The sequence below is a fragment of the Equus asinus genome, chromosome 20 (genome assembly GCF_041296235.1).
Source record: "Equus asinus isolate D_3611 breed Donkey chromosome 20, EquAss-T2T_v2, whole genome shotgun sequence".
NCBI classification, from domain to species: Eukaryota; Metazoa; Chordata; class Mammalia; order Perissodactyla; family Equidae; genus Equus; species Equus asinus.
The window spans coordinates 66,724,359-66,739,637 of NC_091809.1; the positions used below are offsets into that span (position 1 = coordinate 66,724,359).

General features: G+C 49.7%; 1 protein-coding gene across 1 annotated transcript; it reads left to right on the forward strand.

Annotated features, from left to right (window-relative positions):
• The first annotated feature begins 1,872 nt into the window (after window positions 1–1,872).
• GPR83 (G protein-coupled receptor 83) lies at window positions 1,873–15,246 on the forward strand. Its single transcript, XM_014835422.3, has 4 exons — window positions 1,873–2,802; window positions 7,223–7,348; window positions 9,709–9,842; window positions 12,366–15,246. The coding sequence occupies exons 1-4, from the start codon at window positions 2,416–2,418 to the stop codon at window positions 12,988–12,990; spliced, it is 1,272 nt and encodes a 423-aa protein (XP_014690908.2). The 5' UTR covers window positions 1,873–2,415; the 3' UTR covers window positions 12,991–15,246.
• The last annotated feature ends 33 nt before the right edge of the window (window positions 15,247–15,279 follow it).

Consider the following 15,279-nt stretch of genomic DNA (forward strand, 5'->3'; position numbering starts at 1 on the left):
CCTGTCCCTTCTCCTAGGAACGGTCGCACAGTCTTCCATTCCAACCACATAGTTCTGTGGGATCTGCCAGGTCCGTCAGCAGAATTGAAGGACATATGCTTGCCATCCTTTCCCCCAGACATAATGGCTTAACGAGCGAATGAGACTTGAAAAACTAGAGACAACAGTGGACTTTTTGAACTTGCTGATAAAATAATGGAGAAAGGTAGGCTCAAAGCTCTAGGAGGAGTTGAGGTCAAAGAAGAATCTTTTGTGTTCTTTGTATTTGACTTCAGACAAACTGAAAACTTGGCAATCATCCTGGATTCCTCCCTCTAATCTTAGTCAAACTTGCTCCTCCCCTTGCCAGCACCTTGATTCAGGTCCTCACCTCTGCTCCTGGATCACTAGAACAACCTTCCGACTTCCTGCCTCAAGCCACGGCCCCTCTCTTCTCCAGTTGCTGGAGTATTCTTTCTAAAATGCAAATCTGATCTTGTCTGTCAGTACTTACAGCCCTCTGTGGATTCCTGTTGCCTGCAGGAAATCGTTCAAATTCTTTTGAGGATTTCAAAACTGCTGCAGCTCTTCTTGTTCAGGCCCTGCCCACCTCTCCAGCCCTCTCTCTCCACTCATCCCCTTGCATAACACGCACTAGCTCTTTCCATTTCTGTGGTTGTGGAATGTGCTCTACTCACGCTCACCTCCATGGCTTTGCATGTACCATGATTCCTTCCTTATGGAATACTCCCTCTTCTTCCCTCTGCCTCCTCCTCCATGACCCCACTGTCTCTTGCTGGTCCTTTAAGGCTGAGCTGAAGTGTCACTTCCTCTGGGAAGACTTCTCCAACTCCCTCCCACCTGAGTAAGTGCACCTTGTATTTTCCTATGGTGACACCAAACCATTTTCTAATTGCTTATTAATAGGAGAGCTTGACCTGTGTCCCTGGAGATCAAGGAGGTCTAGAAGCTGATGTCTCGCTTTCCTGGAAAAGTTCGAGTGAGCAGTGGCTGGGCTTTTTCTCATGGCCCAGGGAGAAAAGAGGACTTTGGTGGGAGGGGCCTGTTGTCCAGGTTTTGGGTGGAACAAAGGGACAGGCTCTCCCCTGGGCCAAGTGGACACTTCAGAAGGTACTTGGGCTTGAGTCATTTGATGGAACCTCTGCCCAAGGGCACTGCTGAGCAGGATGAGATGACAATAGAAAGAGTCTACATAGAGTTTGCCAGTAGAACCAGGTGAGAGGGCAGTTACAGGGAACGAGCCAATTATTGCATCTCTACCATCAGAGAGCGATGTAGTGGGAGATCCATACAGGGGTCCCTGGAAACCCCACATAGAGGAAAAGGAAAGCTTTTCACCAACGCCAGAAAACATAAGCAACTTGCCCAGGATTTCACAGCTAGGAAGTGACAAAGTTGGGATTTGACCCTGATTACACAGGATCAGGTCAGTGGGTGGCCAGACAGGGGTGACTGGGGGAGAGACTTGACAGTGGGAGTTTTGGGTGAGCTAGATATCAAGATTTCCTGGAAAAGGAGGCAAGTAAGAAAAAAACAACAGGGGTAACATTCCTTACTGTAGCTTCAAAAACTTCCATGGCCGAAAACTCAGTTACCCAAGAAGTGGGCACATGGCTACTTAGCCCCTTTGATTCTTTGATCCTGTCAGAAGAGTTTCCTGCTTTGAAGAGTTTCCTTGAAAAGCAAAGCACCCTGCATTCTTCAGCGATGGAAGGAAACAACCTAGGAAGCCCTCAGCCCGTCTGAAGTCTGGTCACTCAAGGGGCTTGGAGAAACCGTAGCATCTATTTCATTGTTCACCTTGTTCCCGGAACCGTCAGGACTCAGTGATCCTCCTCAGTATTAAAACGGTGGCAGGGCTGAAGCTCAGGCGGAAACAAGTGGAATTTATCCCTGTCGCTGAATAGGGAGCCGCCTGCAGCAGCTGGACCGTCTTTGCAGTATGCCCCCAGACATCCCAACTCACCCCGTGGGCGCCTTCCACCTGCCTGCCTGCTCCCTTTACAATAACGAGGTTTAAGCAGAAACAAAGTGAACGAGTGTGCTTTAGAGAAACAGTCCTGGCCGCCCCCCGGAGTTGTATTTCTGGAGTAGGAGCGGGTTGGGGGTGGGGGAGCAGCCGTGAAGCTCGCAGAGCGGGAGCGCGTCACCGTCGCCTCCAGAGATGCTGCGCTGCCCAATAGGCAGGGGCGGTCGCTCGCAGCCCGGTGGGAGCAGAGACATAAAAGTGCGGAAACCAGCCCGGAGCGCGCCGATCGAGGGCTGGAGGCTAGCGGCGAGCGGGCGCCGCCGGGCGCTGGAGGCCCCGGGGTCCGTCCCCGGCCAGCCCCGCGCGCTCCTCTCCGCGCGCCCGACTGCACGCGGCCTGGCAGGGACGTCCAGACTGCACTGTCCCGGGCGCAGCGGCTCTGCAAAATGGTCCTTCACTTCGTGCTGCTCTTCCTCCTCCCATTGGTGCGAGCAACCGAGCGCCCCGAGGGCCTGATGGACGAGGAGGGCCTGGAGGCGGCCCTGGCCGTGCCCAACGCCTCGCACTTCTTCTCTTGGAACAACTACACCTTCTCTGACTGGCAGAACTTTGTGGGCCGGAGGCGCTACGGCGCCGAGTCCCAGAACCCCACTGTGAAAGCCCTGCTCATCGTGGCTTACTCCTTCATCATCGTCTTCTCGCTCTTTGGCAATGTCTTGGTCTGTCATGTCATCTTCAAGAACCAGCGAATGCACTCGGCCACTAGCCTCTTCATCGTCAACCTGGCCGTGGCCGACATCATGATCACTCTCCTCAACACCCCCTTCACTTTGGTAAGGCCGGAGGGCTGGGCTGGCGCCCCCCTGCCCTTCTCAGTCTCGTTCTCAGTTTTTTCTCTCTCTCAATTCTCTGTCGTCTCTCTCTCCACCTGGATTTCTCTTCCTCCTTATTTCTCTGTCTCCCTCTTCTGCCTGTCTTCCTGCCTTCATCTTTCTTAGTCTTTTTTCTCTCTTGCTCTCTTAGCTCTAAATTCTCATCTCTCAACTCTCTCTGTTTTTCTGTCTCAGATTTTGTCAGTCTCTCTCTATCATTCTGTTTGTCTTTCTATCTCTCTGTCTCTGTCTCTCTGTTTGTCTCTCTCAGAAGTCTTTCTCTCTCTCTCTCCTCTGCCACTCTTTCTGTGTGTTCATCTGTTTTCCTCTCTGTGACCCTGTCTTTCCCTGTCTCTGTCTCTAACCTCACCTTTCCCTCTGACTCTTTCTGCTGGTACATCTCTCTGTGGTTTGTTTTTCTGTTCTCTCTCTCTCATCACCTTCTAAGCTAGAGCTTCTGCAGCTGGTGGCATTGGGGTCAGTGATTGTGTGTCTGCAGCCAGCTGTGAACGAGTGACCATTTCCTGTTTAATGTCACTGAGCATGGGCCTGTTTGATAATCAAGCAGTACATTGAAGCCCCTTGAAATGTCAGCAGAGATTGTTAGGTGACACCCCCCCCCCCCACAGCTCATTAAATGCCACCCCCCTCTGCCATGGGAGGCAGCTTTGCGCCACAGCTGAAAAACCAAGCAATTGCTAATTGTTAATGGAAACTTAAGTGCATTTTCCTGGACCACTTATTCAAATTGTGTTTTGCTTCTGTGTTTTGACAATGAGGCTGTGTTGGAAGGCTGTGCTGGCAAAGAGAGGAGGGTGAGGGGGGCTTGGGCCCAGGGGCAGCCCGGGGGCTTTTGCATACGGTGGTGGTGAGCCTCCTCCCCAAGCCCTGGCCACTCGGCATTAGTGGAGTCATTTCTGTCGCTCTGTGACTTGGGAGTGTGGTACTCAGATGATTTGGGACTGTGAGGGTTATGACTGAGCAATCGTAATGACAATTATGCCTTATGTTTCTGTAGCATAAATCACATTTTTGCAATGTATGGAATAGCCTTATTGTTATTTCAGTTATTACTAAAGCAGCATCTGTCCATTTCCCTCTGTGTCTATCTCTTTCTCTGTCTCTCTTTCATGCACACACACACTCAACCAGAAAGAACAGAGAAGCAAAAAAGAAGACGGTGAACTCCCATCCACCTGTGTGAACATCGTTCCAAATCTTACATTTTAAAACTACATTCTCTCTCTTGTCCTCACATATGAGGACATTACTCACATTTTGCAGATAAGGAAACTAAGGCACAGAGAGGTTCAATCCCTCGTCCAGGGTCACTCAGCTAGTAATTGGCAGAGCCAGGATGAGAATTGTTTCCCCTGACTCAAGTCCAGAGGTCTGTCCACTAAGCCATCCAACTGAGGACAGGGGGGCACTCTTGAACCATGCTAAGCTTCCACTACTGCAAACCATGGACGTTGCCTGCTCTCTTTCTAGCCTACGTTTACCCGATTCTTGGCCACTCAGGATCCTCTGGGCACTAGCCAAGGAACCAGGGACTTCCAAATGCCCCACCCATAACTGCCTCCTGCTGCCTTGAAGCACGGAGAGTGCATCTCTGGCTCTCCTTGGCTCCCCTCTTGGTTTCTGACCTGACAAACTGCAATACTGGGGTCGGGCTGGACTGCCCAGGATGGGAACTGGAGGGCCTCAGGGCATGGCCCTTGTGCTGCTGCACAGAGCAGGATGCACACTTAGATCTGCAGTAGACACAGGGCTGTGGAGAGAGAGGCTGTGGACCCCGGGTCAGGCTGCAGTGAGAGCTGATAACTCTTGCCCCAGAGGATCTCCTATGAGAGAGGGGATGTCAAGGTCCTGAGAAGCCAGCACCCTTTCCAAGGTGATCCACAGCAGCTTGGCCTTGAAGCTGACCCATGTAACTGCTCCAATCCCAACTCCCGTCAGAGCTTACAAGGTGCTGGCAACCAGGGAGAGTGAAAGGTTTGGGGGAGGAGAGTGTCTTCAAAGCCCTCAGCCGTGCTTCCCCACTGGGTAAAGAGTCCTGCCTTCGGGCTGGCTGGTGACAGTATCCTTCCTCCCTGGTCTCCCTTCCTGTCTACTTTGCACACAACAATCAGCCTGAAGTCCAGCTCTGGTCACTGAGAGGCAAGCGAACAGTTGCTGACTATTTCCATGGCAGAGACAGACACAGAGTGTGGTGGAGCCTGCAGGAGGAGTCATTCCTTCTGACCCGCCAGAGTCCTACAAGAGGGTCCAAAGAGTCTGTACAAAGAATGTGACATTTCAAAGGTGCCTGGATGAGGAGGAATTTCCCAGGTCCAGATGAAAACTCGATGCGGACACAAGGACCCGGGGGAACAAAGGCAGGGCAACAAAATTCACGGTGTGTTGAGGGAATGTTGGGTGGCTCATTGTAGCTGGAGCCACAGAGGCAGGAAGCACAGTGAGGGAGCGGGCCGGGGAGGAGGGAGCTGAGGTGGACCAGAAAGGAAGGCTGGGGCCAGGTCGTGAACGGACCTGGACACTCCTAAGGCACCTGGCTCTGTCCTGAGGGCCGTGATGATTCTAAGCAGAAAGGTGGCAATAAAGTGATTTGGGGTTAAGAAAAGTACTGTTATCCATGTGAAGGCTGAATTACAAGTGGATGAGAGACTGGAGGACGAGGAAAGCTCTTAGGAGGCTCTAATAGTCCAGGTGTGGGATGATGGGAGACTCCACTAGAGCCACGGCCTCGGGACTGAAGAAGAGGAAATGGATTTGAAAACCACTTGGAGTTAGCACTGGTTGGCTCTGGTAATTCATTGAATGTGGGAGGTGAGAAGTAGGAATAGCTAAAGATTTCTAGCTCTGTAAAGTACTAGACATTACCCTATAATGTTACTGGACTGCTCGAGAGCCTCATATGGCTCCCACCTGCCTACCCCATGGAGGGTAAAGTCCATTGTCTGCTGTCCTAGTTTCATGATTTGGCCAGACTTGTCCCTCAAGACTCTTCCACTCACTCCAGCCAAACCATTCCACTCCTTATTACCCAAACAGGTCCTGAGATTTCTGACCCAGTGCCAACCATTTTGTTCTTATCTCCATGTGTACACATCTGACCTATGCTTTAAAGCTCATCTCAAATGTCTCATATGTTATAATAATGGCCATTAGTAGTGTTAAGTACTTGCTAGATACTAGGCACAGTTGTACCTACTGTGTACTGTACATATGTTATCTTTCGTTTGATTTCCATAACAACCCTGTGAACAGAGTTGGCCCCATTTTACAGATGAGGGAAGTGAGGCTCATAGAAGCTAAGTGCCTTGCCCAAGGTGACAGCAGTAAGTGGCAAATACTCACCTGTGAACCACTATATGATAGCCTTTCTGCAGGGTTATCTGCTCTGTTTTTTTCTCTATCATCTCTCTCTCTGCCTCAGCTCACACCCACCCCCCGCAGTGGCCCCAGTGCCCTTTGTCTGGGCCTTCTGTAGGGCACTGAATACTTTCTGTCTTGCACCCAAGGTAGCTTCTGCCCAGCCTGGAAGCTCCTTGATCAGAGTTGATGCTCAATCTCTCTCGGACATGGGACATCACTCACAGGAGCTGCTCAAGTACTGAGTGAGTGAGCAAATAGCCATGGATGATGTGGGATGAGGCGTAGGACTGCTCCTAGAGCCCCGCACTGTCCCAGGAGCTTGTCTTCTCTCCCCACCCTGCCCCTTCCTGCCCCTGCCCACACCTTTCCAGGCCCCTGTGTCTCCTTCCCAGATGATGTGTTGCAAGGCCTGCTCAGCCAGCAATCAAGAGCACAGCCCATATGCTATGTTGAGACTTTTCAGATGTGTCTCGCCCATTAGTCTGAACTCATATGGGACAAGAATAAATTTTATTATTACCATAAAAATAGCTACTATTTATTTTGAATAATACCTTTCTAGCAATCCACCAGACTTTGTGTTCCACCCTTTATAGACTTTTAAAAAACTTAATCCTTCCAATAAACCTATAAGGAAGAGATTTTTAAGCCTTTTTTTTTCAAATGAGGAAACTGAGGTTCAGAGAGGTTACATACTTTGTCTAAGGTCACACAGCTAGAGACTTTAGAGCTGGGAAGTTCAACTCTAAAGCCCATACCCTTCCCACACTCTCCTGGCACTAACGGAGCCTGGCCCCAGCACCATGATTTGGATTTGTTGAATTGAATGATGAAGAATGAGTTGTGCTGGAGAAAGTCATGTGTGATCACAATTCAGCAGTGTAGAGTGGAAGAAGGGAGGAGCTGGAAGAAGCCTCCTGAGGGATGCTCCTCAGAGACCACAGTGGGTGAGTGTGAGGGTCAAGGCCCGCCTGTCTCCTGACCTCTGTGGGCTTGTCTCTAGGTCCGCTTTGTGAACAGCACGTGGGTGTTCGGGAAAGGCATGTGTCACGTCAGCCGCTTCGCCCAGTACTGCTCCCTGCACGTCTCCGCGCTGACGCTGACGGCCATTGCCGTGGACCGCCACCAGGTGAGGCCACCTACCCCCAACTTCCTGTCCTTTCCTCTCTGGCTTTGCTTTCCACGGGGCTGCGGGAGCTCTCAGGACAATGTTTTAGCCCATTTTCCAATGAGGATATTTGTCTTCTTATTGACCGATTAGATTAGGCATGTTAAACCCTTTGTGCTAGATGCTGCAAACAATTCTTACCAGTTTGTTGTTCTGATTAAGACTCACTGCCAGCATTTTGCTTGTTTTAGGGGTAGGAAAGCAAACCCGGAAAAATCACAGATGAAAGGGAAGTGGCAAGTAATTTTAGGTCAGAGACGAGGCTCCTGACTGGGAGATGGACATTCCCTGGCCCGGCTCTTGCGGAGGAAAACAAGCTAGTACTGGGTGAAGCGGCTGGCAGGTCCAGGTGGCAGGAGCAGGCATGGGGGTGGGTCAGGAAGGCCCCAATCACTGTCCGTGCCCCATCGGACTCATGAGTGGGTATGGTGAAGGAAACTGAAGAGGACCTGTGGGCGCCTCTCCTGGAGGAGGATGGCTGCAGGGTAGTTGCCTCGCACATGCTAACTCAGTGAATCCATGTCGCATACTCAGGTCTATGCTGAGTCAAGGAATGGAAACTCAGGAAGCTGCCTACATAGCTTTCCCAAGTTCACACACTTGGTGAATGATGAAGCTAGGATTAGGGCTGAAGTCTGTCTGGCTCCAAGCCCATGCTCTGATCACTAGACCACCCTGCTGCGAGGAGACTCAAGGGCACCCACAGGGCCAATGTCATAAGGACCACCAGGACAAAGAGAGAGAGAGAGTTTATTCTGAGTAGCTCCAAGAGGTGCAACAAGGACCAGGGATAGGGGGCTTCAAAGATGCAGATTCGAAGATGCAGCTCAATAGGAAGAAGGATTTCCTAACAGACTGTCCGAAGGTGGACCAAGCACCCTGGGGAGGTAATGTGTTACACGTCACAAGCCATATTTAAGCAAGGTCTGGATGATCGCTTGATAGGGATGTTCTAGAGGAGAGTTGTGCATCTGATAGAGAATTGGACTCAGCAAACTTTGAGATTGCTTTATCCCTGAAATGCCATCCTTTTGGCATTTATATTACAGATGCTTTCTTACAAAGTGTGAAAAGTTTGCATACAGGTATTTCTTGCCTCTTTTTAACCTTCTCCCCTAATTCAACAAGAGGGGTTACCTTTTACTGGCCTATGCTTACCTGCATTTAACACAGCTAGCTGACACTTGATCCTTGGGCCAAGGGTGGGTCTAAGGAACAGGGGGTAAGCCTTGCCTACATATGTCACAGCATTGCTGTGACATATACCCAAACATAGGACCCTGTCCCAAAGCCAGCGGAGTATTTGGGACCTCTGACCCAGGCTTCCACTTCCTTCAGCAACCTGAACAACGAAGGAGTATTAGGGACAAAGATGGCAAAGTCCGGAATGGAGATGTGCTGGGCACCTTCTAAAATTTAGTCACTTGTTCCTGTAAAACCTTGAAAACATTGGAGAAAAATTTGGGAGGAAAAAAAGTCCTCAGGTCACAGCCAGAATGTCCAGTGTGTCCTGGGATGGCATCCTGAGTCAGGGGCAGCTCTTTATGACCTCTCTCCCGGACGGTGGACTTCCCTGTCCCAAAATGCCTTTTTCAAGAAATAATGGTTCTAGTCTTAAAATGAGGATGCTGTTAAATTTCCAAGTCTTTATTTAAATCTTTTTGGAGACTTGATTGGCACGCACATACAGTAGCAATTCCAAGATGCTTTTCAGCCTGAAGCCGATAACACTGGCTTTATTACAAGTGTGGGAAAGCTGGGCCCCATTGCAATTTTAGAAACGGCTTTCATAAACAGTGTTTTGAACTCCCAAATAAATGTCAGTGCAGCTTCCCATGCTAAGTGGTGAGAGTCTCCTCTCCATGTTTGTCAGACCCTCTCGGAGCCCTTCATAACCTAAGGAGTCTAGAATCATGGGGAGACAAGATCAGATCCCTGCCTGAGGTGGAGGCGGACCATGGCTGGTTCCTCTGCCAGCCTTGCTATGGAGGCCGTGCAAGCAGAACACACCCGCCCCACTGCCGTCCTCTCACTGCACCCTGGTTCTGCCATGAATGACCTGCCAAGAGGCATTTGAACTGCCTGGAGCCCTGAGTCCTGATGACACCCTCTTTCTACCCCTGGATGTGGGCTGTGGGCGGGACACGGCTGGAACACCCCACCTGCCTGCTGCAACTCAGGGCTCAATGAGTGTACAAGATGCCTGACTTTATAAATATGACCTACCTGCTTAATTGTGACAAGTAAGCTGCGACGTCTGGATTTCTCATTTGTTTCAAACTTCTTCAGTCAGTGATGCACACAGTTGGCTTGTTTTCCAGGTCATTATGCATCCGTTAAAACCCCGCATCTCCATCACAAAAGGTGTCATCTACATCGCAGTCATCTGGACCATGGCTACGTCCTTTTCACTCCCACATGCCATCTGCCAGAAATTATTTACCTTCAAGTACAGGTGAGATTAACTAGGAGGGAGCAGCCTGGGGACTGGGAGGAACTTGACAGAGGGAAATCTCAGCCCCTCTGGGATCTGAGAGTGACAGTACCTGCCACACCACACTGTTCTCTTTGCCTCTCTCCTAACCTGTTGCTTCCAGGCCTGTGCCTATCCTCTGCATTTCTCCTGCTTTTTCTTGTCTTTTCTTCTCAACAACTTTTTCTCCCTCCTTATTCTCTGTCCCGTTTGTCTGCAAGGTCAAGGCAATAGCGATCAGCTTCTGTCACCAAGCTGACAAGACAGCTTCTGTCTGTCTCACTCAGACTGAGGCTGGAAATCACCCAGGCCTTGTTTAAAATGGCAAGGTTTCAATTCTCTCACACAACCTACAAACAAAACGTACATATCTATGTGTCTGCGGCAGGATGCTCTCCTTCCCACTCAGGTTTCTTTGTCATATGCTCTCAGAATGAGAATTTCTTTTGAAGCACTCAGTTCTTTAAAACACTTGTATGTGCTACTGGTTCATTAAAGGCGCTCTCCCCCGCTAGACTGGAAGGTTGGGGAGCGCTGGCCTGTTTCCGACTTGATTGGCTAGCTTGATGTCCCTAGCACCCAACTTACTGTCTCCACGTACCAAGCCCTCGATACATATTTACTGAAGGAGTGACTGAGTTTAGAGTGATTTTCATCAGTTTGTAGTTGCTCTAGATGAGGTTCGTTAGAAGCAGACCTGAGATAAAGGAAGGACTCCCGTGGTGATTTATTGAGGAAGTGCTCCCGGGAGAACTGGGTAAGGGAGTGGGGAGCAGGACAGCAAATAGAGGGAGACTAAGGCAGGGAGGTTTCCGGGAAGCCGCAGCCTGCTCCACAGGGGCTCTGGAGCAAACTGGTAACGCAGTTTACCCACCTAGGGCAAAGGAGCTGGGCTTTCATATTCCAGGCCTCCCTGGGGAAAATGGGGATTCCGGGCCACTTCTGGCTCTTGGTGGATCTGTGGGAAGTGTCTTCCACAGCCCGAGGGTAGTCCTAGGCACCCAGAAGACCACAAGTGCCAGCTGTTTCTTGTACAGAGGCAAGATTTGGGGGACTGTTGCTCCAGACAAGTAAAGGGGGTCTGAGGGGACCTAGGGGAGGGCACTGCTCACGTGTCCCACAGTAGCCGTGCACTGCCCCATCTGAAACATCTGCTTACACACACTCCTATGGCGTCAGCAGGGTCCAGAGAACAAGCTCTGAAGGCCGACGTCAGCTCATTTATAAAGGCTCCCTCCCCGAGTTCTAGGACATTGGAATGAGTCACATACCCAAACCCCCCAGCATTCAGGTTCCCCATCTGCCTTCACACATGGAGGGCTATTTTTTTCCTGCTAACAAAAGCAAAGAGAGTTCTCTCTTTCTTTCACTAGTGATGGCCACCAGCACACATAACAAGAGCCAGAAGCCACATGGTGTAATGACAAAATAGCCATTTGAGTTGCTGCCTAGGCATTTGACAGCATGATAACCCTGCTCACGCCCAGAGTAAGGACCTGAGCTTAGGATTCCTGCCACACGTGTCACCTTGCTTTTCCTCGGGCATCTTTTAAAATGACCACTCAGAGTCGAGCCCATGAAAGATTAGTGACCCACACCCCAACCACCCTATAAGTAAGAAATGCTCGCTACTCTGCGTTCTGTCTCCTGTTTGCTCATGACCTAGGACGGAGGACTGCCCTTCCCCTGGCTCACTGCACCCCTGTTCTGGGATCTGTAAGTAATAAATCTTGTGACTTTACTTCCTTTGTGTGACTGTATTGAAACTGTGTCTTCAATCAAAATGGCCCCGGGGTTTTCACTTCCCCAAAGAGGGAGTTCTGATGCTGAGGGAACTGCCTGCCCACCCGGTGTGGGTGGACTGTGCCTCCTCATTCAGCAGGTCATGATCTGTGTATTCTTAACACACCAGCTCCAGGTTTTCTAACACACAAGGGTATCCCTAAAAAGCTCAAAGAGGACTGGATACATTCCAAAGAAAATCAATACTTGTTTTATGAGTGGCTGAAGGTATGTTAGTTCAGGCATGGCCACCTACATTCTCAAGACCCATCATTTCTTTGCCCCGTTCCTTGATTCCCCTCCAGAATGGGAGCAGGTAGTATAAAGGGGAATTTCAAGATTTCCTGAATATACTGTGCTCCCAAGATAAGTTAATTCTAAGACTAGGAACGCCGGTGTTTCATTCATTCATTGAACAAATATTTATTGGGTCTCTATCATGGGCTAGGAATAATACAAAGTTAAGTGGACACTGAGAAATCTAGGTGTATTCCTTATCTTTTATGGAACTTTATGGAACTCCCAGCCTAGTGGGGGAGCCAGAAATATAATCAGATAATTAGGCCGCAGTATCAAGTGCTATAACAGACAGATGTACCAGGAGCTCAGTGGAGAAAGAGGCCAGTGCTTCTTGGGATGAGGCCTTTCCACACTAACTGCACACCCTCCTTCTGTCTCTCTCTCTCTCTCCGCCTTTCTATCTCTCTTTTTCCCCTCCCCCAGTGAAGACATTGTCCGCTCCCTATGCCTGCCAGATTTCCCTGAGCCGGCCGACCTCTTCTGGAAGTACCTGGACTTGGCCACCTTCATCCTGCTTTACATCCTACCCCTCCTCATCATCTCTGTGGCCTACGCCCGTGTGGCCAAGAAGCTGTGGTTGTGCAACACAATCGGCGACGTGACCACGGAGCAGTACCTGGCCCTGCGGCGCAAGAAGAAGAAGACCATCAAGATGCTGATGCTGGTGGTGGTCCTCTTTGCCCTCTGCTGGTTCCCCCTCAACTGCTACGTGCTCCTCCTATCCAGCAAGGTCATCCGCACCAACAATGCCCTCTACTTCGCCTTCCACTGGTTTGCCATGAGCAGCACCTGCTATAACCCCTTCATCTACTGCTGGCTCAATGAAAACTTCAGGATCGAGCTGAAGGCATTACTGAGCATGTGCCAAAGGCCACCCAAGCCTCAGGAAGAACGGCCACCTTCCCCAGTCCCTTCCTTCAGGGTGGCTTGGACAGAGAAGAGCAAGAGCCGGAGGGCTCTGCTAGCCAACAACCTCCTACCCTCCTCCCAACTCCAGTCTGGGAAGACAGACCTGTCGTCCATGGAACCCATCATGGCAATGAGTTAGAGGAGAGTGGGAAGAGGCAGGAGGAGGGCTCTGTCTCCAGCTGAGGTTAGGAAAGAGCCTAAGGACAGAGCCTGGAAAAGAGCCTGTCTCTCAAATTTGACCTTCGCAGTGCTGGAAACAAGTTTCTGCAGAAGCCATAGGCCTCTTGAGTTCCTAGGAAACTCTGCTCAGTCTCCTAGCCCCATTGATATGAAAATTAAAAGGCAACTACCAGCTAGACACATGTTTGTGAATTCCTGTCTAAGAAGCGCCACAAGGCATATCATCCTGGATCTCTGAGCCAGAGAACCCACAACAGCTTCAGCCCAGCTGGAGGCTGAGTCAGTCAACTGCCTCCAACTGTCAGGCAGCTGCCTCCCAACCCTCCCTGCCAATGAGCATCCATGAAGGACACCTGAGTTATACTTTGGGCGTGGCTGAGCCAGATGCACAGAGCTCTGCTTGAAAAAGGTTCAGTGGCCAGTGAAAGGTTAGCAAACCAGAGCTGGCACGGATGTTTTCCTGCCTGGCTTTCTGAAATTGTTGGACCAGGACAAATCACAATCCTGTGGTGGCCTGGCCTGATACATGACAAGAAAGGACCAATTTGGGTTCTTTAAAACAGAGAGGAATTCCCAGGTTTCCTTAAAACAACAACAAAAAAGATTATTAAAACTTTGGAAAATTCAGAAAAGCACAAAGAGGAAAATAAAAATCACTACTTTATTTCTCCAACCTGTGATAAGTTCTGTTAACGTGCTGTGGGGTTATTTGCGACTTTTTCCTTTGTGTGTGTGTGTGTGCACATGCATGTTTTTGTGTGTGCACATGTGTGTGTGCTTTTCGTTTCATTCTGAATTATGCTTTTTCATAAGATAAGCAAGAAACAGGGGCAGAGCAGAGGACTTCTGAGCCCCTCTCCCAGGAATAGTTGGAAGAGTTGGGAGAGGAACCCAAGGAGAAGACAGTCACAGAGCAGACAGACTGCCTTCATCTTGTAACCAGTGCTGGGAAGGGCATGGCTGAAGTACGACTCCTCAGATGGCAGCCATTGTGATGAGCCAGGGAACAAAACTCATCCAGGAGGTGTAAATCCTTTTCTTCTGCAATCATACAGAACAAGAGGTGATGAAACATTGCCCTGCTTTCACAGGAGATGAGGGAGCAGACTTTCCAACATGCTGGAAATAATTATCCTTGGACACCTCACCCTCCCAAGCTGTCTAGACAGGCTGGTCCTCTGTGTTGTCTGAATAATAAGGCTTCTTCACACCACTTCCCTAAAGATGACTCTGTCAACATCATCATCAACTCTGGCAGCTCACGTGTCATTTACAGAAACCTATGGCATTGTGATAGTCCTTAAGTACTCCACTTGCCAGAGAAATCTCATTCCAGAGACTGAGTGTTTTCATCACCTTCCATGTGACTCACTGTGTCACCCAGAAGAGAGACTCGTCAGGCAGAATGGAGCTTAATTCACCAGCCCTAAACAATTTTCACCCTCGCACTGGTTTTCGGTTTCTTTCTAACACCAGATCGATCCTGTAAGAAAAGCACAGATGCGGAGCTGAGAGGAAAATCGAGGTGTGGGGAGAAGGGGCTGGGACAAGGTTCACTTCCATCTCTTGGCTGTTAACTAAAACTGAACTTGGTCATATCATCTTCTTCCTTATAATGAACCGTGGGGCTTCATTATACTATTCTCTCCATTTATGAGGATGTTTGAAAATTTTCAAGATGCAAAATGCAAAAAAATCATATTCTGAACGGTGGGTAAAAAAGTGACTTTTGTGGGGGCAGAGAGCTTTCTAAGCCCATGAAGATGCCCGGGTGGATTTTTCAGGCCAAATGGCTCCCATGTCTGTGCCTGTTGTCTCTGTGGTGTCAAGAAGTAGCTAACGGTTTCGTCTTAATGTTGCCATAGAAATTCTGTGAACCAGAAAGAGAACAGGCAGCGGGGCTACAGAAAGTTGGTCCTGCTCTAGAGTTATGCAGAAAGTTTCACTGTGCTCCTCTCTGAGGACGTCTAGAAACACTGCTGAGTCACAGAGAAGGCCCTGCTCTGGGGGTGGACCACCGATGACCATTAGGCTTGGGTCTCCTGTCAGGACCTTGTCTGCCCCCTTCCCATTGTTCCCTGTGCAACTCAGAGCAAAAAGTGATTTGCATTTGTGAAGGTGAAATTTGTAAAACTTGAGTCTTTCCTATGTGCTGTCGTGAGTACTTTATTGTAAATTGCTCCAGTCTCAATAAAATATATTTTGGGTGTGTGGACTGTGCTTCCTGGACCTGTGATTAGGCCACAGT

What these genes read in the sequence shown, in the direction of transcription:
- GPR83 (XM_014835422.3), top strand. Translation starts at nt 2,416, where the DNA reads ATGGTCCTTCACTTCGTGCTGCTCTTCCTCCTCCCATTGGTGCGAGCA. An exon ending in TTGCCGTGGACCGCCACCAG is followed by an intron (nt 7,349 to 9,708) that starts GTGAGGCCACCT and finishes CTTGTTTTCCAG; the next exon opens with GTCATTATGCATCCGTTAAA. An exon ending in TTATTTACCTTCAAGTACAG is followed by an intron (nt 9,843 to 12,365) that starts GTGAGATTAACT and finishes CCCCTCCCCCAG; the next exon opens with TGAAGACATTGTCCGCTCCC.